The 23,909-nt window shown below is 34.2% G+C and overlaps 1 protein-coding gene across 2 annotated transcripts in view; it reads left to right on the forward strand.

Moving 5' to 3' along the window:
• Positions 1 to 23,909, forward strand: part of CABCOCO1 (ciliary associated calcium binding coiled-coil 1) — a 100,189-nt gene that overhangs the window by 7,123 nt on the left and 69,157 nt on the right. For both annotated transcript variants that reach the window (XM_076010024.1, XM_012762753.3), the window contains exons 2-4: positions 1,468 to 1,571; positions 16,062 to 16,231; positions 20,373 to 20,517. In XM_076010024.1, the coding sequence (XP_075866139.1) occupies positions 1,468 to 1,571; positions 16,062 to 16,231; positions 20,373 to 20,517 (419 nt within the window). The remainder of the gene's footprint in view (positions 1 to 1,467; positions 1,572 to 16,061; positions 16,232 to 20,372; positions 20,518 to 23,909) is intronic.

The raw sequence follows: 23,909 nt of genomic DNA on the forward strand, positions 1-23,909 counted from the left end.
TCCATTTCCCATTCACAGCTCTCCTCTCATGCTATGGCTTCTCACAATCTCATCCATCCTCACACTTGCAGTTGATTCGTAAACCAATGGCTTTAAACTTGACCTTTCTGACTCCAGCATTTCTAATTAACCTCTAACCATTTCTTCCTTGCTATAAGTATTCCACCTTAAACTCAACCACCAAAATCAAACTTATCTTGCCTTTCTAAAACTGGCATCATCTTCCAATACTCCTATTTCTATTAGTATAACAAGGGTGCCATGTACAGTTGTGCAGGTTGTACTCTGAAAAAAAGCACTTGGCTGGCAGGTGAGTAGGAGCTGAAAGTATACTCTATCCACATGTGATGCACTTGGGCACAGGGCTTTATTAGCCTTAAGCACTTCCACCACCCAAAGCAGATGTCTTTGGTGTTGTTGGAGGCCCTAAGTATTACCACCATTTTCTCCAAGTCACCGAATGCAGAAACTCAGAATCCCCATATTTTTCTTCTTTTAGTCCCCCATAATAGGATTGCATTTACCCCTTTCTTTTCATCCATACTGCCAGGAGGCCAGAGAAACTCCTGAATTATTTTCATGACCTCTTTGTTCCACTCTTCCTCTGTGTTCTTGCTCTGCTCCTGTCTTCCCTTCCCTTTGCTACAGATTACACTTCCTTAAAGCACAGTTATATCTTTCCGTTTCACTGTTCAGAGCCTTCACAGATTTCCTATTGCCCGGGTTATTAAGAACAACCTCCTCAACCAGCCAAGGGCTAATATATTTATGGTCCTTTGAACAGTATCTTACACCTTGTAAGCCCTCAGCAAATATTTAATATTTGTTGAGTTATTAAATTTAAGATCTTCCACAGTACGTTCCCAATGCCCACTTCCCACCCAAGGCCAACTCCATTGGGAACTTCTGGATTTTACAGAACCAATTCCTAACTATCCTGTCTTCATAACCTTGGTGTTGCTGATGCATTCACCTAGGGCATTATCCACGCCTGGAGCTCCTCTCTATAGACTTTCCTGTCTCTGTCCTTGTCCCTTCTTTTCAACTAAATGCCACATTTATTTGGTTCATTTGTTCTTTTCTTGTTTTAGAGTCATCCTTGCTTTGTTCCTCTTGCTAGATATTAAGCTTGTTGAGGTTAGCAAGTCTTTCTTGATTGTCTTTGCCTGCTCTGGAGCCTCAAGTTCAGTAGGGAATATACAGATATTCAATAAATATTGGTTGAATTCAAGACCGTCACTTAGTTTTATATATGCTTAAAAGACAGATTGACTTTTATTTTTCAGAACAGAGTTACCATTACATAAAAGTGAAAAAGAAAAATGATTATTTCGGACATTGTTGTTTTTAAATTATTTTCCCGACAATAACTAGACTATAAGAAGAACAAATTTTGATATCATTGGGTTTAATATGTAAAACATGTGATTGAAATAACTCATTCTGCTTTTCTTGTTTTTTGTCTAGGGAAATGCTGAATTGCAGGAGCCTGAGAAGATTCTGTCTCCAGATTTCCTTTCAGTTGCCCAGATCACTGCTTTGTTAACAGAGAATATTGATGGAGTTCAAGAGTAAGTAATTCAATATTACAATCAAATATAGAATAGTTATAGTTCTGCATCTATAAATGATTATATTATTATATATTTAAAGTTTTTGCAAAATATTTATTAAATTGAGCACTGAAATACATGTAGACTCTGAAACACAAAAATTCTCAAATAACTGACTTTTTATAACTGCCTGACAGTCTTCTTTATGGGAGAAATAGGTTGTGAACCAGCTTGTTAATAATAGCGAAGAGTAGGGGTTTATTGCTAAAAGTAGCCTTTAGCATGTGCCATCTTCTGCTTTTCTCTTTCATTCATAAAACTGTCAATATGCAGAAGAATCTAAAGGACCCTCTGCCTCTTACTCATCATGGAGTAAGTTGTGTTTTCTGTAATAATAATAGACTACGGGGGGTGGTGACTACGCCTGTAATTATAGCACTTTGAAAGGCTGAAGTAGGAGGATCACTTTGAGGCCAAGAGTTCGAGACCAGCCTAAGCAAAGGTGAGACCCCGTCTCTACAGAAAATAGAAAAATTAGTTGGGTGCGGTGGCATGCATCTGTGGTCTTAGCTACTCAGGAGGCTGAGCCAGGAGGCTAGCTTGTGCACAGAAGTTTGAGGTTGCAGTGAGCTAGGATGACACTAATGCCCTCTAGCCTGGGTGACAGCACAAGAACCTGTCTCAAAAAATAAATAAAATAAATACATTTTACTATTTTGGAAAGCCTGAATATTTGCCATCTACCTGTGATTTTTTTTCACTTTGCATTTTATTGAGGTAAAATAAATATATTAATATGTATATTTATATATATATATATAATTTACCATCCTTACCATTTTAAGTGTATATTTCAGTAGTAATAAATACATTTATTATCTTTTTTATTCTTTAGTCCCCCTGCTCTTCCCTCCCATTCCTGGACTGTAGTAACTTTCAATCTGCTCTTTATCTTCATGAGATCCACTTTTTTAGCTCCCACATGAGTGAGAACATTCGGTATTTATCTGTGTTTGGCTTGTTTCATTTAACGTAATGGCCTCCAATTCTATCCATATTGCTGCAAATGACAAGACTTCATTCTTTTTATGGCCAAATAATATCCATTGTGCATATGTACCACTTTTATGTTATCTATTCATCCATTGGTAGACATTTATGGTTGATTCCATATCTTGGCTATTGTGAATAGTGCCACAATAAACATGGAAGTGCAAATACCTCTTTGATATATTGATTTCCTTTCTTTTGGCTGTGTACCCAGTAATGAAATTACTGGATCATATGGCAGTTCTAATTTTAGTTTTTTGTGTAACCTCCATACTGTTCTCCATAGCGTATTTACTAATTTACATTCCTACCAACAGTGCACAATGGCTCCCCTTTCTTCACATCCTCACCATCATCTGTTATTACCTGTCATTTTAATACAAGACATTTTACCTGAGGTAAGATGATGTCTCATCATGGTTTTGATTTGCATTTCTCTGATGATTAGTGATGTTGAACATTTTTTCATATACCTGTTGGCCATTTGTATGTCTTCTTTTGAGAAATGTCTGTTCAGATCTTTTGCTCATTTTTTAATTGGCATATTTGGAAATTTTTTACTATTGAGTTATTTGAGCTCTTTATATATTTTGGTTATTAATTGCTTGTCAGATGGAGAGTTTGCAAATATTTAGTCCCATTCTACCAGTTGTCTCTTTCCTTTGTTGATGGTTTCCTTTGCTTCTTAGCTTGATATAATCCCAATTGTCTATTTTTGCTTTGGTTGCCTGTGTTTTTGAGGTCTTACAAAAAAATTCTTTGCCCAGACCAATACCCTTGGGCATTTCCCCCAGTGTTTTTCTCCTGTTGTTTCATAGTTTCAGGTCTTATATTTAAGTCTTTGATCATTTTTTATTTGATTTTTATGTATGGTGGAAGATAACGAATCTAGTTTCACTTTCTAACTGGGTAGTTATCCAGTTTTCCTAGCATCATTTATTGAAAAGATTCTCCTTTACCTGTTGTTTGTTCATGTCACCCTTGTCGAAGATGAGTTGGTCATGAATATGTGGATTTATTTTTGGGTTCTTTATTCTCTTTTATTGGTCTATGTGTCTGTTTTTATGCCAGTACTATGCTGTTTGGTTACTGTAGCTTTGTAGTAAATCTTGAAGTCAGGTAGTGTGATACCTCCAGCTATATTATTTCTGCTCAGGATTTCTTTAGCTATTTGGGGTCTTTCGTAGTTCCCTATAAATATTAGGAATTTTTTTCTATTTCTGTAAAAAACATCACTGCTATTTTCATAGAGATTGCATTGAATTTTTAAATTGCTTTGGGTAATATTATCATTTTTTTTCATTTTTATTTCAGTATATTATGGGGGTACAAATGTTTAGGTTACATATATTGCCCTTGCCCCACCCGAGTCAGAGTTTCAAGTGTGTCCATCCCCCAGACCATGTGCACTGCACTCATTAGGTATGTATATACCCATCCCCTCCTCCCCCATCCCATCTGCCCGACATTCTATGTTAATAAAATGTGGTATATGTATACTATAGAGTTCTGTTCAGCCACAAAAGCAATGATGATGTAGCACCTCCTGTATTATCCTGGTTAGAGCTGGAACCCATTCTACTAAGTGAAGTATCCCAAGAATGGAAAAACAAGCACAACAAATTGGCTTTAACTGATCAACATTTAAGTGCACATATAGTATTATCAGTTTAAAAATATAAATTCTTCTAAACTTTGAGCATGGAATATCTTTCCTTTGTGTCCTCTTCTACTTCTTTCATCAGAGTTTTATAGTTTTCCTTATATAAATCTTTCACTACTTTGGTTAGATTGGTTCCTAGGTATTTTATATTTTTTGTAGCTATTGTAAATGGGATTGCTTTCTTGATTTATTTTTCAGATTGTTTGCTGTTGGTGTATATGAAAGTTACTGATATTTGTATGTTCATTTTGTATCCTGCAATTTCACTGAATTTGTTTATAAGTTCCAACAGTTTCTTTATGGAGTCTTTAGGTTTTTCTAGGTATACAATCATGTCATGCATGAACAAGGCTAATTTGAATTCTTCCTTTACAGTTTGGATGTCTTTATTTTTTTCTCTTGCCTAATTGGCCTGGACTTCCAGTATTATGCTGAATAATAGTGGTAAAAGTGGGCATCCTTGTCTTGTTCCAGTCCTTAGAGGTAAAGCCTTCAATTGTTCCCCATTCAGTATGATGTTAGCCTTGGATTTGCGATAGATGGCTTTTATTATTTTAAGGTATGTTCCTTCTGTACCCATTTTAATGTGAGTGTTTATCATAAAAGGATGTTGAATTTTATCAGATGCTTTTTAGCATATACTGAAATGATTATATAATTTTTGTTCTCAATTCTGTTAATGTGATGTATCATGATTATAGATTTATGTATGTTGAACCATACTTGCTCCCCTGGGATGAATCATGGTGAATGATCTTTTTAATGTGTTTTTGAATGTGGTTTGCTGGTATTTTGTTGAAGATATTTACATCTGTGTTATTCAGTAATATTGCCTATATTTCCTTTTTTATTGTGTCTTTGTCTGGTTTTGGTATCAGGGTAATGCTGGCCTCATAAAATGAGTTTGAAGTATTCCTTCCTCTTTAATTTTTTTGAATAATTTGAATAGGATTGGTATTAGTTCTCTATAAATGTTTGGTAGAATTTGGTAATGGATATATCAGGTCCTGGGTTTGTCTTTGATGGGAGACTTTTTTTTTTTTTTTTTTTTTTTTGAGACAGAGTCTCACTTTGTTGCCCGGGCTAGAGTGAGTGCCGTGGCGTCAGCCTAGCTCACAGCAACCTCAAACTCCTGGGCTCGAGTGATCCTTCTGCCTCAGCCTCCCGGGTAGCTGGGACTACAGGCATGCGCCACCATGCCCGGCTAATTTTTTTTATATATATATCAGTTGGCCAATTAATTTCTTTCTATTTATAGTAGAGACGGGGTCTCGCTCAGGCTGGTTTTGAACTCCTGACCTTGAGCAATCCGCCCGCCTGGGCCTCCCAAGAGCTAGGATTACAGGCGTGAGCCACAGCGCCCGGCCAAGATGGGAGACTTTTTATTACAGCTTCAATCTCATTATTTGCCATTGGTTTGTTGAGGTTCTCTATTTCTTCATGGTTCAATTATGATAGGTTATATGTTTCCAAGAATTTATCCATTTCTTCTAGGTTTTCCAATTTGTTAGAATATAATTGTCCATAACAGTCTCTAATTATTTTTTATGTTTCTGAGATCTCAAATGTTATGTCTCCTTTTTGTTTCTGATTTTATTAGTTGGATCTTCTCTCTTAGTCTAGCTAAAGGTTTGTCAATTTTGTTTATCTTTTCAAAAAACCAATTTTGCATTTCTTTTATTGTATTTTTTTAGTCTTAATTTCACTTATTTCTACTCTGATCTTTATCCTTTATTACTTCTTTTTGTGTCTACTCATTTTGGGTTTAGTTTGTTCTTGCTTTTCTAATTCCTTCAGGTTCATAGTTAAGTTGTTTATTTAAAGTCTTTGTACTTTTTTGGTATAGGCATTTATTGCTATAAACTTTCCTCTTAGTACTGCTTTTTCTGTATACTATAGATTTTGGTATGTTGTATTTCCATTTTTGTTTGCTTCAAACATTTTTTAGATTTCCTTCTTAATTTTTTCATTGACCCATTGGTCATTCATGAGTGTGTTGTCTAATTTCCATGTGTTTGTATATTTTGTGAGGTTCTTCTTATTTATTTCTAGTTTTATTCCATTGTGGTCATAAAAGATACTCTATATGATTTCTGTTCTTTTAAAATTGTTCACATTTGTTTTGTGGCCTAGGATACATCTATTCTGGAGAATGTTCCATGTGCCAATGGAAAGAATGTGTATTCTATAGCAGTTGGGTGAAATGCTCTGTAAATGTCAGTTAGGCCTATTAGATCTAGTATACAGTTGAACTCTGCTGTACTTTGTTGATTTTCTGTCTGGATGATCTATCCATTATTGACAGTTGGGTTTAAGAGTCCCCTACTATTATTGTATAGCAGTCTATCTCTCCTTTTAGATCTAATAGTGTTTGCTTGATGTACTTGAGACCTCTGATATTAGGTGCATAGAAATTTATAATTGTTATGTGCGCTTGCTAAGTGGACCCCTTTATCATTATATAGTGACAGTCTGCCTTTTTTTACAGTTTTCAATTTGTAGTCTATTTTACCTGATATAAGTATCGCTATACCTACTGTTTTTTGGTTTCCATTTGCATGGAATATCTTTTTCCACCCCTCTACTTTCTGTCTATTGCAGGGGTTCTCAAAGTTTTTAAACAGGGAGCCAGTTCACTGTCCTTCAGACCATTGGAGGGCTGTTGGAGAGTGCAGCGCACATTCCACACATGCACACTGTGGACCCAGAACAAGTCGGCTGCTAAGCAGGACAGACAGCAAAAACACCCAGTGGGCCAGATAAATGTCCTTGGCTGGCCGCATGTGGCCCGCAGGCTGTAGTTTGAGGACGCCTGGCTATTGTGTCTTTATAGGTGAAATGTGTTTCTTGAAGGCAGCATATAGTTGGGTCTTGTTTCTTTATCTGGTCAGCCCTTCTATGCCTTTTAATTGGAAAATTGAGACCCTTTACATTCATTGTTGTTATTGACAAGAAAGAATTTACTACTGCTACTTTGTTGCTTGGTTTGTGGTTGTTTTGAGAATCCTCTCATCCTTTCTTCCTTCCTCACTGTCTTCCTTCATGGTTGAGTGATTCTCTCTGGTAGTATGTTTTAATTTGTTGCTTTTTATTTTTAGTGAATCTATTATAGGTTTTGCACTGTAGTTACCATAAGGCTTATAAAAAACATGTTATAGATATGACAAGTTATTTTAAAGAGAGATGACAACTTATCTTAGATAAAAAATGAAATAGTAGAAACAAAGGCAAAAAACACACAGATATATTCTACACTTTAACTCTGTCCCCTCCATATTTTGACTATTAGTTGTCTCAATTTACATATCTTTATATTATCTATTTCTTAACAGGTTGCTGTACCTTTTATTGTTTTTAATAGATTTGTTCTTTGGGCTTCATACTAGACTTATGAGTTGACTGCACACCACAAATATAGTAATAGAGTATTCTGGGTTTGTTCACGTAATTAATTTTTCCAGTGGGTTTCATACCATGAAAAGTTTCTTTTTTGCACATTAGTGTTTTTTTCTTTCAGATTGAACAACTCCTTTAGCATTTCTTGTAAGATGAGTCTGGCGATAGTGATTTCTCTTAGCTTTTGCTTGTCTGAGAAAGACTTTATCTTTCCTTCCTATTTAAATGATAATTTTACTGGATACAATATTCTTGAATGCAGTTTTTTTTTTCCTTTGAGCACTTTAAAAATGTCATTCTACTCCCTCCTGGTATGTCTTTTGCAAGATTAATTGGAGATCCTTTATATATTATTTGCTTCTTTTCTCTTGCTGCTTTTAAAATCCTCTATTTGCTTTCGTCCTTTGAGAGTCGGATTGTTATATATCTTGGTATAGTCTTATTTGAGTTGAATCCATTTGGTGTTCTAAGACCTTCCTATACCTGAATATTTATATCCTTCCCAAATTTTGGAAAATTTTCTTGTGTTATTTCTTGGAATAAGCTTTGTACCCCTTACTCTTGCTCAGCTGCCTCTTGAGTACTAATAATTCTTAGATTTGGTACTTTTAGGTAATTTCCTGTATCTTGTAGGTGGTATTCATTCATTTTCATTCTTTTTCTTTTTTCTTCTCAGACTGTGTATTTTCAAATAGCTGATCTTTGAGCTTACTCATTCTTTTCTCTGCTTGGTCCATTCTGCTGTTTAGAACTGCTAAAGACTTCTTCAGGTCAGCAAATGTATTTCTCATGTCCCAAATTTGTTTGATTTTTTTGATTATTTCAATCTCTCTGTTAAATTTCTGATAAAATTCTGAATTGATTTTCTGTGTCATCTTAGAGGTCACTGAGTTTCCTTAAAATTACTGTTTTGAATTCTTCATCAGAGAGCTCACAAATCACTACTTCATTAGGGTCAGTCACTGGATTTTTGCTTTGCCCTTTTAAAGAGGTCATAGTCCCTGTTTGCTGTTGTTTCTTGTGTGTATACTTCTATGTCTTTGCATTGAAGGAGTAAGTATTTATTCCAGTTTTCTTTCTACAGCTTGTTTTGTTTTTTATTGAATGTATTTGCTTAGCAAACCTTTACCACTAGGTCACTGCTTCCTTTTCAGCTCTAGGTGGTTTCTTAAGCCCAGGTTCACCTCAAATTTAGTAAATGGTCAGAGTGCTGCCTGTTCCAAATGAGAAAGATCCCAAAGATTATCCTGACAGTGTGGCTAGGGGTTCATGCCTAGGAGACCTGCAGAATGCACCCTCTACAGTGTGGTGCTGCTGAACAGCCACTCTGACTTGGCCTTAGTTCAAATTACAAAGCAGAGTTTCCAAGGCTGGGAATGGTAGTCCTGCTCCCCCCCCCACCCCCATTGTCTCTGTCTGTCCTCGTGGATATTTCACCCTTTGGGCAGTTATTAATATTATGCTTCCCATGGGTTAAGGCAAGGACAGGTGTCCTGCCAGGGAATCCAAGAAGGTAGGGAAGCCTGTTGACCATCTCAGTTTCACATTTTCCAATACAGAAACCATGAGCTAGCGAGGGAGATACCCATGTACTTGGTGCTGGGCAGAATATTCGGGGAGGGATGTTGTAGATGTGGAAGTCTGAATCTCCTTACATCTGTTTAGAGTTTTTGGCCCTGGGAACTGTCTCATCCTCATGCTTGAGCTCTGGGTTGGTGCTGGTATAAATTTCAATGCTGTATATTTGTTTTTGGTTTTCTGTGATGGGGAGTGAAACCAGCTTGCCTCTGTGCTGTCATTTTGGAACCAGAAATCCTACATGTTATTTTTACCATAAATAAAGCTCTACTAAATACTCTGATTACATACAGGTTGCTTAAAATGTGAATATAACTTAATTTGTGGGCCATAATTCTATCATATGTATATCTCACTCTTTAGGGCATTTAATTCTACAGTAGATCATCTATTTAGAACTTTTGTCAGATATATCCAACGACACAATTTCCTAAAAGGTGTTTTTAGTAATCACCCATTTAAAAAATTATCTCATTTCGGAATGGAAGCCTTGATTGGCCATAATGTGTGGAGAGTGGGGATGATGTCATGGTCTGGACCATAGAATCCTGGTATTAGGTCTTTGCAAGCCAGTCCTCAGGACACAAGCAGGGTGTTGTGAACCGTAACAGACAAATAGAAAATGACTCTGTCAGTGGTTATCATTTACAAATCTTACAAATATTATGGATAAAGGCGATTTACTACTGAGAAGGAAATATGACAGATGTACTGGCTGGAAGAGAAATCTGAGAAAGGAAGGCTTATCAAGAGCAGGCAAATAAAACTGACAGGCCTTTTCCCAAGATGCTCTTCACCCTCAGTGCTTACAGCCTCTGCTAAAAATTGATGATCTCAATTTGGCCACACTGCTTATTCATCAATGAATTTAAAATTTTACAGATTTTCAACAAGTATCTCCTGACAGTTTTACCATTTTTACAGAAATTAACATTCATTGGGAATTCCAATTCTTAGTGTGAGAATTGATAAGTAAAATACATCTACTGTATTAATATCACTGATTATGTCTTTATATAAAATATTATTTTCCATTTCCAGGTAAACCCAAATGTTATTCATTGGAACACAAAGGAATAGGTATTTAATACTAGGGAAAATAATACAATGCAAATAACAGATATTTAGTACAGTTTATAATTTAATATATACTTAAATAATTTAAATACTAATTAAAAGATGTTACGTTAAATACAATTAATAATAAGAGGTATTGCAAACAAGGTGTTCTTACCACATTGTAAGGTGTGCCGTGTATCATACTTTGTGTGATAATGTTGTTTATCAATTATTGCCTCTCTTTTATTGTTAAATATCTAAATTCTGAAAGTATTTTTAGTCTTTAGGTGGTGAGGCCTATGCCAGAGTAAATGATATAGAAGCTAATGCAGAATGTAGCAATATAAAGGCAGCCAGGTTTAATAGAAGGTTGATCATTGGATCATAATGAGACAGAAACTGTCTCATTAATATAGGAATTACCTTCAGTAATCTAAAATTTTAGGACAGCATCTTTGGATAAATAATGTCACTATTATGTTAGGAGCCATTTCTTTGTAAAGCAATTTTCTTGAGATTCTTTATATGATTTTTGTAACAGTAATCCTGAAATATTTGCAATCAATCACTCACTTTCAATTTAAAATAGCATCATTATAAATGGGGGTACCATGCCTTTCAAAATGACAGAAATATAATTTAGGTATCCTGTCACCAAGTGACAGAAGTATGTGAAAATCATAAAGTCTACAAGGCTGTAAACTTATTTAAATAAATTATAAAAAATCAGCACATTTCCCTACCTCTTAAAATTAAAAATTGCTCTCCATGAAAGCAGCCAACCAAATGAAACATTAAAGTATCATTAAGACATATTTCTGGAATACACTTTAAGCAGATAAATGTCTGGGTACATTTTTCATGATCTCTTAGTTACTATCAATCATACATATTTTAATGTAACCCTGACTTTATGTACAGATCCACCCCAATTTTTTTAAAAAAGAATAGGAACAAACTTGAAAATAAATATATAAACACAAAAATAGCATGGAGACATCTTTAATAACCTTTCTGTCACTGGGCCTCCATGAGCTGTTTAGCTCTTGCCTTAAGGCTTATTTCTGCATGTCATTGTATTTAAGAAGTGAAATGCACTCCAATTTTAAGAACATGGGAGAATAATGTAATATTTTTACTGAAATTTTTAATGAGACAAGGTGGATAGGCACATCACCTATCATCATTGTAGCAACACTTCCTGAAACACAATGAAACATCTTTGTCTTTCCCTACATCTCTTCCACTGCAGCTAAGGCCATCTCTCCCCTCTCCCCTGTTCAGTTCTCTAAATCCCCAGAGAAAAGGTTTACATATTTACCAGTAAAATACATGGAAACTTTACATTCAAAATGCAGCAGTATCTTGCTACAAATGCCTCCCTGCATAATCTCATTTGGAGTGAAACGACTTAGCAAAGAATGAAAATGATAAATTCTTAGCCCTGTAGTTCAAGTTAAAGGGGAATGTTCAGATAGTGCTAGGGAAAGTGGTGTAGGGGTGTGGGGGAGAACAAAAGTGAAGGGAGATTGAAGAGATTTCACCAAAACATTCTTAGGCAAGTAGTTGCCTTTATTCAAACACAATTAAACATTGGAAAATAAAAGCAAAAAACATATGCAAATATTCAGGTCAAATATTTAATTAAAAACATATAGTGTACAGATGGCAGAGGATGAGTACACTCAGAAGGAAAACTAACTGCTAGAAACAACAGAAAATGTTAGGCAAAAGCTGATGATTACAGAGAGCCTCAATTCCACACAACAAGAGATTAAAGAAGAGATAACAAAATAGAAGAATAAAGCTTTATGCATTATCTCCAGGATAAAGCAAGTCACCCAGGGAAGAAAATAATCAAACAGGCCTCAGACTTTTCCTTAGCAACTTTAGGCAGCAGAAATCCATGGAATGACAAGTAACCAAAATTTCAGGAGTCATGAGAATCTGATTCCAGAATAAAATTCTAATTTGGTTGTTGTTTAGTTATAGTTGCAAAAGATACTGTATTATATGGAACAGCTCAGAAAATACAGTATCCATGTGGTCTTATTGAAAAATCTACCTCATAACCCAGCTAAAAGATAAATCAATTAATTGGTGAATTTAAAATAAACAAAACTGCCAATGAGAAACTGATATAAGAAGCCTGGCAGTAAGCATGGGGCTTATTTAAAATTAAAAGAAAAAGAAAATCTAATATGATAATAGACAGAATTATTCTAAATCATGTCAATAAAAACAGGTGTGCAAATGGGGAAAAATGTAACCTAATTTCCTTTTTTCACCAAAATAAAATTGAATGTCAGGTAACAAAATGCTTTTAAAAATCCTGTTACAAATGTAAAGGATTAGTATCCCAAGTATACAAAAAGCTCTTAAAAATTCACAAGAAAAAAATCAACTAATGGAGGACATTAGAAAGGAATCCAATATAATGAATAAGCAAAGAAATTCACAAAAATAGTAGTTTTATTAGATTAATAGGTATTAAAATTATGGGCAAAATATAAACTAGATTGTAGTATGGAGAAATGGACCTTATTGTATGGTACTGATGAAAGACTTATTTGGCATTGCCTTTCTAGAGGGAAAGTTAACAATATATTTCACTATGTCAGATATAACCCAACAATTCCAATTTTAAGAACTTGTTGCAAAATATAACTAGAGTTTGGAAAGGTCTCAATTAATCATTTCTTTTTACTCTAGGTTCTTAACCAATGGAGGACATTGAAGCCCATTTGGGAATGTATATTCCTGATATATTGCCAACTTTATTTAGAGCTCTCTCTTACTGATAAGACTGGAGAATGTATGAAGGCTTCCCACTTCTCCTTCCTTACTGAATACTAATTTTTTTAAATTATATTCATTACATTTTTCCCCCAGTCTGCAGGGTTTTTTTTTCAACTTAGTTATATCATCTTTGGTTATCCAGGAGTTTTTTGTCTATTTAATATAGGCCAATTTATTGGTCTTTTTCTTTATGGTTTGTATTTTTGGCGTCATGTTTAAAAAATTTTGGGCTACCCAAATGTCAGAAATATATTGTTATCAAAAGTTTATAATGTTTTCTATTGACATTTAGATCTTTAATCCACTTGGATTTCATTGCATTGTGTTTGGTGAGGTAGTATTTTATTTTATTTTCCATATGGATAGCCAGTTCTCCCAGCACCATTTTTGAAGAGTTCATACTTCCTTCACTGATTTCAAATACTGCCTCTATCATACACTATGCTCCCATACATATTGGGTCTGTTTCTGGGCTTTCTACATGTTCCATTGACCTACTTATTTTGTAAAAATGCCACAAGTTTTGTTATTGTAGAAGTTTTCTTACTGACTTTCATTTAAGACTTAATGATGCTATACGTTAAACATTGAAAAATAAATTTTGCTGAATGATGTCCAGTGCAAATTAAAGATGCCTGGTTAGTACAGTAATACCCTGCCACCAACAGCAAGGTTTCCATTTATATTTGCATCTGCCAGTTGAGTTGTACACTTGGCAAAATGTATCAAAATGTATAGTCACATGCAACATAAAAAAATGGATCATATTGACTTAAACAAAAAAGTATATACTTATACATACATATACATATATGTATAACATATCACATACAGGAAATTCAGAGATAGTTGACTTCAAAGTTGGTTGAGTCGAGACCTAAACAGCATCATCAAGAAATGAGACTTAATCTTAGGACTGAATTTTCTTGCGGTTACAAGATGGCTGCCAATAGCAATCAGAGCTACTTATTTACTCATTTTTTTGGTTCAACAGAAGAAAAGGAACCTCGTCCTCTGTTATGAATTATTTAGAAAAATTTAGGAGAGTACCCACTATAGAACAATAATTATTATAGAGACATGCCATATACTGAATGGCCTTATAAAACTATATTGGGCAGGTGGGAGGGGGGAGGGGGGCGGGTATATACATACATAATGAGTGAGATGTGCACCATCTGGGGGATGGTCATGATGGAGACTCAGACTTGTGGGGGGAGGGGGGAAATGGGCATTTATTGAAACCTTAAAATCTGTACCCCCATAATATGCCGAAATTAAAAAAAAAAAAACTTTATGGGAAAGAGACAGGGATTGGCGTAAAATAATCAGAACTCTCTTTTGGGTTTAAGGTCTACCCTGATACCACAATGGATAAAATGCATGTTGGAGAGTTAGTTTTAAATACATATCAATACCAGCTTTATTTTTTTCCCAATACTTGTTTAATCCTGTTGTATTTATTACTCTGCTCATATCATTTATTTCAGTATTATGAATAATAACAACTTCCTTTTATGAAGATGTCAGTATAAAGTTGTCACCTACATACCTACCCCCTCTGAAATTACATAAAAGCAACAAGGAAATACCAATTCCATCTTTGTCAAAACCAGAATATTGAAAGCCCAAACCACAAAATATAAAGAGGATTGCCACAATTGTTATAGATCAACCAGAAGTGCAGGAGAAAATATAAGGAAGAATACACATAGTTGCAGAGCTTAGAATGAGCTAAAAAATCTACTTACTCCCCCAGAAGGAGAAAACCTTAAAGTGCCATTCCAAGAACCTTGTTTGCTATAGCAGGACCAGAATGGGCAGGCTTGAAGCAGATACTTTTTGTATCACAGGTAATAGACTGTTTATGTGATGGTGAAGAGAGCCTATCCATTCTTCTCTTTCATTTCCCCCACTAGTTACCAAAAAAAAAAAAAAGAAATGCTAGAAGAATTGACACAAAGTTACTTCATACAGAAAATGCCTACTAGTTTGTAACAGGACCAAGTTTCCACCTCCATTGTATTTCTTAAAAGTAGCTATTCAAGGACAAAATCTCACTTCATGCAAACAAAGATAAGTAATTAACAGAGAATATGCATACAAACGTTGCAAGAAAAAAAATAAGAGGAATAGGAAAAAGAAACAGCATATAAAACACACAGAAATATATAATCATAAGCAGACAAAATAAATGATCAAATATTTTATCATGAATTTAAAAAAACTTGTGAAGCAATTGCAACAAGAGCATTCAGCAACATAAAAGCTCAAGGAAGAGATAATGAGAAATAAAAGGTGATAAAACATGTAAAAAATAAAAGAGATAGAGAGTAGAAAAGGAAAGATCTTGTAGAAATTGAGGTGAAATTTATAGCTGCCCAAGGAAGAAATAATACTGCTGAAAAAACACTTAGGGACAAAGAAGACAGTAATGAGAAAAATATCCAAAATAAAAAGAAAACATACTTGAAAAAAAATTTAAAGGTTAAAGAGAAATATCATAGCTCTAGGGAAAAAATGAATAAAACATACATAATTGGAATTCCTTAAAAAAAGAAAATAGAATATTTAAAATCTAATTCCAGAATATTTTCAGAAATAAAAGAATCTTAATTGTTTGAATGAAAAGAGACATTGAATTTCGGAGGAAAAAAATACTAGTATAGATATTGTACGTCAAAGAGGGAAGAAGGAGGTAGCGGAGGAGGGGTGAAAGAGAAGAATTAGAAAATAAAGAGGAAGAGGAGGAAGGGCACAAAAGAGTTTGCACCTACATGCACTCACACTGTTTCTCTTTTGAATGTTATTTTAGTCTTACGTATTTTGATGTAACTGTATATTTTTAGATTATGGGTATTACATAATTTTAATTCCAGAAGAATATCTGTTTTCAAAACCTAAAAAAGGAGCTATTCAATGTCTAATCTGATTTATTGTCTGGATTTTTCTTTTTGTTACAGGAAACTGGGAACATTTTTGAATTTCAAAAATATTCAAACTTGTTTAAAGGATGCCATTCTACTAGATTATTATGTATCTGGATTTTTGTGGGCTAGAGAAAAGGAATTCTCTATTATTCAGTATTCAAAATTTTTTACTTTACTAAATATGTTACTTCATAATCTTAAAAGTAAGTACTTTATTTTTGCTCTCTTTTAAGAAAAGAATATTTAGTTCTCCATCTAAATTAAGGTTCTTAAGTAAAAGTTCCTGATTTTATTGTAATTCTTTCAGTGAAAATTGTGGGATTTTTCTGATTATAGCAAAGATATATTTCACATTATCATTGATTTTATAAAATCTCACATAATAATTAATAAGGCTAAAGTTCTCTTAATAATCAATTTGCCAAAAATATGTTAATTTCACTTAAAAACTTTATCAGTGCCATCCATCCTCTAAATATTTAGGAACTCTGAGATATTCTTGCAGTTTTTCTGTAAATCTAAAACTACACTGAAATTAAGTTTATCAGTAGGTATTAACATATCCCTAGAATGGAATACTATGCAGCTCTATAAAGGAAAGAATGAGAAAGATTTCTATATATTTTATTGGAGACTATCTATTGTTATTGAGTTAAGCAAGGTGCTTTTGTTTATGAAAGAGACAAAAATAGAAATTTTTGATAGAAATAGAAATTTATATATTTTTATTGGTATATACACAAAGAAATGTTGTAAGAATACAGAAAAAACTAATAATCAAAATTACCCATGGGAAAGGGTAATGGGAACTGGACACATAGGCAGCAGGGGTTGCAGGAAGTCTTTTCACACTATTTCTTTTTATATATGTTTGAACTATGAATATATCACCCATGAAAATATTAATTTTAAAAGATAATATGTGACATAGACATTCCTGAGCTTTGCAGCCTCAGAGCTGAGTATCTGTAAACTAGAAACAAAATAAAGTAAAAGTTTTCATGGATCTCACATACCAAATTTGAAAAGGTGTTATCATTTTAAGCTTTTTCCGTGACTTAAAACTAACTCAAGAATATTTCTTCTCGGTGAAAGTTTATGTTGTTGATATCAGTGCAAAAATGAGTTTCTAAAACTTGAACAGAATCTATCCAGCTACTCATAAACCGGGAGAGAGTGAAAATACGTATGTAGAACTTAACCAAAAAAAAAAGGCAAGGAATGTAGTTTTTCCTTCTGGCAGGAAAAGAAACCCCAAAACCCTCAAACCTTTAAACTTAACAAGGTTATAGTTATCAGCAGGAAAGAATGTAATTTTAGTCAAGTGTGCCAAGGGAGGAGGTAAAGGATGTTTACACTTAAAATGAGTGGTAGTAGAGTCCTGAGCACACAGTCAGCACTCCCATTCAGCAATGTCTTACTAGAAAAGTCCCTGCAGAGCGCACTCTGGCCCGCTAGCTGTGGCGTGGGGCGTCTCGTGTGAGAAATGCATTATATGATAACTTGGTTTCTGATCTGATCCTAGTCTCAAACTTGTGCTGCACGTCTACAAGGCATTCTGCAGTCAACCCATCTATTATCAAATTGGATCAAACTGAAAGATTATGGGGCAGAGAATCTGTAGTTGTAACAGTATATATTGTGACATCTAGTTTTTCTAGAATCTGACCAAGGATAATCTATAGAGGATTAGACTGGCTATTTGGCCTTTATCCTGGTCCACAGGCCTAGATTGACTCCCTTGTGTATCCCACAGATACTATTAATAGTAACTATAAAATATTTTTCAATTCTAATGATGCTAAATTGTCCCCACCCCCATCCCCAAATAGGAATAATAAATACAGGTAATGCTTATGTAGGATTAATTTGTGTCAGCCACAGTGCCAAATATTTTACAAATACATGCTTATTTAATTCACATACCACCTTATGAGAAAAATTAATGAGTCAGAAAGGTTAAATAACTTATTACGGTCAGACAGAGCCAACCGTAGTGAGAGCCCATCCTTTTAACTACTACATCAAACGTCCCTGCCTTTGGGCTGAATTCTAGAAAGCTATATATACACGTAATATACTAGTATATGTATCTTTTAGTTTACCAAGTTTCACATGCATTTCTTAATTGAGCCCCACAACAGCACTATAATTTTGAAAATAGATACTAGAATATTCTCATTTTACAGGTAAAGAAAATGAGACTAAGGTTGCCTAGCTAGTAAGTGTCAGTTTTGAGGTATCAGCCTAAGTTTTCCAATTAATTCTAAGTCTAGTGTGTTCTTTCATTACCCTAAATTTTCAAGAATAAATTTAATTTCTAATAGCCCTTACTATTTAAGTGGTTTAATCTTTCATATTTTAATCACATCACTAAATGTGATTTTTAAAAGAGCAAATATTTCAGTTAGATAAATGAAATGATAACTTCCCTAATTTTTAAAGCAATTATCTACAGAAAGACATTAGACATTAAAAAAACAGTTTTGGAGTCAGTTTTTTTTCAGCATAAGGAAATAGTCATATAAATGTATTTTTTGTGTTTGATAAGTATAATTTCACCTAGAATTATAATCAATTATCTAAGAATTACTTTTTTCTCTGCATCTCTAATTAATATCATTTTACTAGTAAAATGATTCAGATGTTTAATTCATTTATGAATTGCTTTTATCCAACAGATTTTTCATTTCTGAAGTTACTTCCATTATTTTCAAAATCAGTTTATCGTGGAAAAAGAAATGTACAATAATAATTGAATTCCTCTTAGAATGACATAGGAAAGCCTAGTTATCCAACAATAATTCAGTGTATCTGACAGACATAAAAGATGATCTGGAGAGAGGCTATGAGAAATGGACCAATTGTAATTCATTAAACCAGATTTTAATTGTTATATAGTTTTATGCTTCTTTCTAATTCCTATAAGTAAAAAAGAATCTAGACTAAATGGATTACAAATCGATGTGTATAGTATCTAATATTTAAAATTAAATATAATATTTAAAATTACTTTACTGTCATTTTATTAGTAATAGTGGGGTTTGGGGTATCCAAGCAAGAAAGAGTAGCTGCGTAACCAGAAGTGGGTGGTCCAACAATCACCCTGTGTTTTCAGAACTTCTTTTCATCTCCACATCTGCCCCCAAATCAACCCCATTCGAAGAAGTGGAAAGTTTACCAACCGCTTCCTAAGAGAGGGTTGGTTGGTGGAGTCCACATAGGGCAGCACAGTGCACCCCAGAACCCACCCACATCTGGGCCCCAGCTGACAGTCACCTTCCCCGAGCAGCCAGTCCAGCCTCACTTTCTGTAGAGCCTTTCAACTCTCCACCTCCAGGCTCCTTGGTCTTATGTCCATGTCCCCGTCATTTGTCAGCCAACAAAGGACACTTTGACACTCCAGTTACCTGAATCCATCTTCCAGGGGACTGGTAAGGATTGTGTGTGTGGACCGTTAATAATATTTTGTCTGGCACACATACCACAGAGCATAATGAAACCAAAAGAGAAGATGGAAGTTTATATTTTTATTATAGACACCCTAAAAGTTAAGTCTAAGGTTTTTGACATTTGTCTACTTCTTTTTCCACTGGACAAATGCCACAGCAGAGAGTTTGTGGGTGTTTGGGTTTGTGGCTTTGTAGCTGTAAGAGCATAGACTAGAATCACTGAGTCGCTTGCTGGTGGCGATGGTAGCAAGGTTGTGTCACTCTGTGCACTGTCATCCAGCTCTCACCAATGCCCCCCGGGCACACATGAGAGAAACAGATGACGTACATTATAAGTCTGTAGCTGTGGGAAAGAAAAAAGTATCTTCATGTTTTACATAAAAAATCCATATTTCTGGATTCTATTGAAAATTTTCATACCCAGATTTCCACATGGTAACAATTGGCTAAAGCCCCACTCACTCGGAGTTCAGCATTACTGTCTAGTGGCTCAACCTACCGTCTAGGTCTTCCTCCCCAGCTCAGTCAACCCACCTTTTTGTAATTTTCATTTATGCTTTTATTCTAAGATTCTAAAAACAACAACAAAAAAACTCGTTTTCATTTTAAAGCAATCTTTAGATAGATTTTGAAAATTTTTTTGCATCTTAAAATAGAAACATAAATTCTGCAGACAATTTTGTAGCATTAGAATAATTTACAATTGTTGGATCTGTCAGCTGCTATTCTTTTATACAAAATAATTTATAAAGAACAAACAAGTAGAGTTTTACCACTTATTTTTACAAATATTTAAAGTAAATTTTGGCACATTAAAGACATCTTGGATTATTTTGTTCTAAAAACATCTATCAAAATAATGCTTAAAATTTCCCTCGATTTTTTTTTCCAGCACAACACATGTCCTTAGAGGACAGCATAAAATGGGTTGGGGAAGTCATGGCTGAAATTGGACCAGCTCATTCACAAAAATGTACGAAAGGGAATGTCTTTGACATAAAACAAGCAAATGCTATCGTGGATTACTTAAAAATCAGGTATGATTTTTTTTCACTAGCATTTATTTTTCATTTCACACCTTTTGGAAAATGTCTATTAAATAAAAAGTAATTCAGTTTTAGCCAGTTCAGATGTTTACAGAATTTATGCAGTAATTACCCTAACCACAAATTAGATAATTAAATCTTCTTTAAATTACATATTCATATCTTTCATCCAATACATAAAAGTCAAGATATTGAACGTTTGAGCTAAATTTGCATTCTTAAAAAAGGTTTGTGTTTGATAAGTATAATTTTATCTAGAATTATAATAAATTATCTAAGAATTTCTTTTTTCTCTGCATCTTTAATTAATGCCATTTTATTAATAGAATGATACAGATTAATCAGATTGATTTGCAACAGACTCTATATTTTAGGTAATTACCTAATTTTACATTTTAAGAGGCAACATTCATTTCCATTGGATGTTTATTTAAATGCTTTGTTTTAGAAATTGAAGAGATTTATGAATATACTTCCTCAAATTTATTATGTGCCCTGAAATATTTTGTAGTACTGACCAGTTAAACTCATTAAGTCTTTTCTTTCTGCTATAAAAATGATGGTAGATGGAGGGAAAGTATTTTTATTACAGTGATTCTTCATTGCTGAACTAAGAAATCTATCTTTTTATATAATCTGTTACAAGGTCTGCAATAGAGTCATGTATCTCTCCAAAGGAACATTTTTAGAGTTTGCAAATATTCAAACAAGAGTAGGTAAAAATCTTTGACCTAACTGAAAGCTTCTGCAAAGTATCTTTATTCCCCTTGTATTATATAGTCCAGTGTTTTTCACTTTTAGAATTTAAAATTCTAACATAAAGAGTGCTGAATGATATCCTAGACACACTCATGATTTTCTTGGCAAGGATCCTGGGTATAGTCTGGAAGCTTTTTAAATATTAGTGTGTTTAATATGATAAAGTTTATGTACTGGTTTCTGGCATGAATTAATAATTGCATATGATATAATGTGTTTTTTACATAATAACATTTGATATACTGTGATTTCTTAATATTAAAACATTCCTTCTAAAGAATGTCTCTCACTAAAGCCATGGTAGTTTTCATACCAATTAGGGTAAGTAAGGCAAGGTCCTTGTGTGGGGGGAAAGGAGGAAATGGAAATCCAGAATTGGAGGAGAACCTGTTCCTCGATGTCTTTCTCTCCATCAGAGTTTGAGGATCCCCGGGCAAGAGGAATTCTACCCTGCACATTTCTATTAACATTCTTCTTTCCCTTCTCTCTCTATTTGAACATGCCAGGTTTCTCTTGCAGAACACATTTTCACAGCTGAGCTCTAAGCCCTGAGGTTTATAATGGGCATGGGCACTGGTAGTTAACCATGGCCACAAAACCCAGGCAGGTGCTGTTAACAAAGTCCTTTCTAGAAGGTAAAGGACAACAGCTCTTTTCCCTTTCATCTCATCTCTCTGGGTAAATGTTCATGGATGTATTTCTTGACACTTTCTTTCAGAAAATGATTCAGTTAGGAGAGGATGTCAGTGTTAGTCACCTTTAGATCCTAACCAGAGTAACTTCACATATCAAAAATTCCTAATCTTTCTTCACTGAAAAAAACCCCAAAAAGTAATATTTAAGAAATTAATCAAATAAAGTAAACCAGAACTATTTTTGATGCTATTTAATCTTCATATTGCAATTTCAAAGAAATTATACATTTTTAAATATCCCTATTACAGAAAAATAAAATATCAGTTAGTAGGATATATGAAATTGATACTGAAGTTGTGTAAATGAAAATGTGCTTTTTCTACACCTGTTCAGAATCCCTCATAAGTCCGCAAATGGAAGTTCAATAGCAATTAAATCATATAATATTTTTCATTTTGATGACTGCAAAGCAGTTTTATAAATATGAAGGTAACTCAATTATCAAATGTGTAAACATGTTTCAGTTTAACCTAATATTAAGTTTATTCACCCACTAAAAAGCTCTAGTCACTTTAGGGAGAACAGTTTTTGAAACGTAACCCATAGAACATGAAACTTAACTGACAATAAAACTGAAATTTCATCTGATGCTTTTAATACAGCCTGTCATATGTCTGTGATTTAAAAAAACTAATACCGAATTTCCTCCCCAACATTACTATACGTACTGATAAATCTACTTGCAAGATATATATATTTGTACATATTGTATAATGTATTCAAATATAAATACTACTGTAGCTTTTTAATGTAAAACATCATTTACATATATATCTGGTCCTAGTACACTTCTGTCATTGTGGATTCTACCTATTTGTAGGAATTAGCTGACAACAGGCACAGGCATATACCCAACATAAAAAAATCAACCCTGCCCCTCTATGCACCACAAGGTATTACACTTCCTGGCATGGAGCCAGATGTCTTGACCAATTCCATCTCCCTTCAGTTTGGGGCTAAGACTAAATGTTTGACAAAATAGTTTAGGAGCTTGAGTCAGCCGGAAGTCTAAAGGAAGAGGGAGAAAATGGCACCCTTGCAGCTGAAATGTCACTTTGTCCTCTTGCAAGACCATGATTAAAGCTGAAGGGTGGGGTGAGGTGAGGATGGCCTGCCCCTGAGTAAGTGCCTCTGTAGGTGCCCCCAACCCTGCATCTTTAACCACTGCCTCCAAGTCATGCATTTTAGTTTCATTGTAAGAAGTGGATTTCCCTCTTGGCATGGGACAATCCAATTCCTGTATACAATGACAAGAATAAGGCTGAAAGATTATGAAATTTCTCCAGGGAAGATTTATGAATTAAGTTCTTTGTGGGACACAAGACAGAAAGAGGGAAATTTTATACTAGTTCACTGAGAGAAAGCCAAGCTGTTTCCAGAATACTCTATAGTCTAATTTTTCTTCTCAAAGTTAATTATTGCCAGAGAAATCTTTTTGACCTTAAAGCTTTCTCTAGGTAACCAGTGTAAGGGAGATAGAGTTTGAATTTATTTTGCTTCATTGAATTATCAAACTTCACTAATTTTGATGTATTTTTATAGCCAATAAATCAAAGTAATGTCAAAAGCTAAGTTACTTTTCTGAATGTTGATGAGTAATTTGAATGTACAAGGTTTCCCCCCCAAAAAAAATAATACCATGACTGAGCCTGCACACCCATCACTTTTTAATGGATTGTGTTAGTGGTGAGATCAACTGCTAATATAACTCAGAGAGACCCAGCTGCCTGAGGATTTCTTCATTGATTTCAAATGAATTGAAACTTTGATCCATTACAACATTCAGGAGAAACCATTATTATACATGCTCTGTAGCTACATTTTGCAAATGTTAATTTCTCAGTTATATTAAAATCAATTTTCTTAAATAGCAAAAGGCACCAGAGTGAAAGAGAAACCACTAAGACAATTTTTTGTTCTTGGGCGTT

This window comes from Microcebus murinus, chromosome 14 (genome assembly GCF_040939455.1).
Source record: "Microcebus murinus isolate Inina chromosome 14, M.murinus_Inina_mat1.0, whole genome shotgun sequence".
Taxonomy (NCBI): Eukaryota; Metazoa; Chordata; class Mammalia; order Primates; family Cheirogaleidae; genus Microcebus; species Microcebus murinus.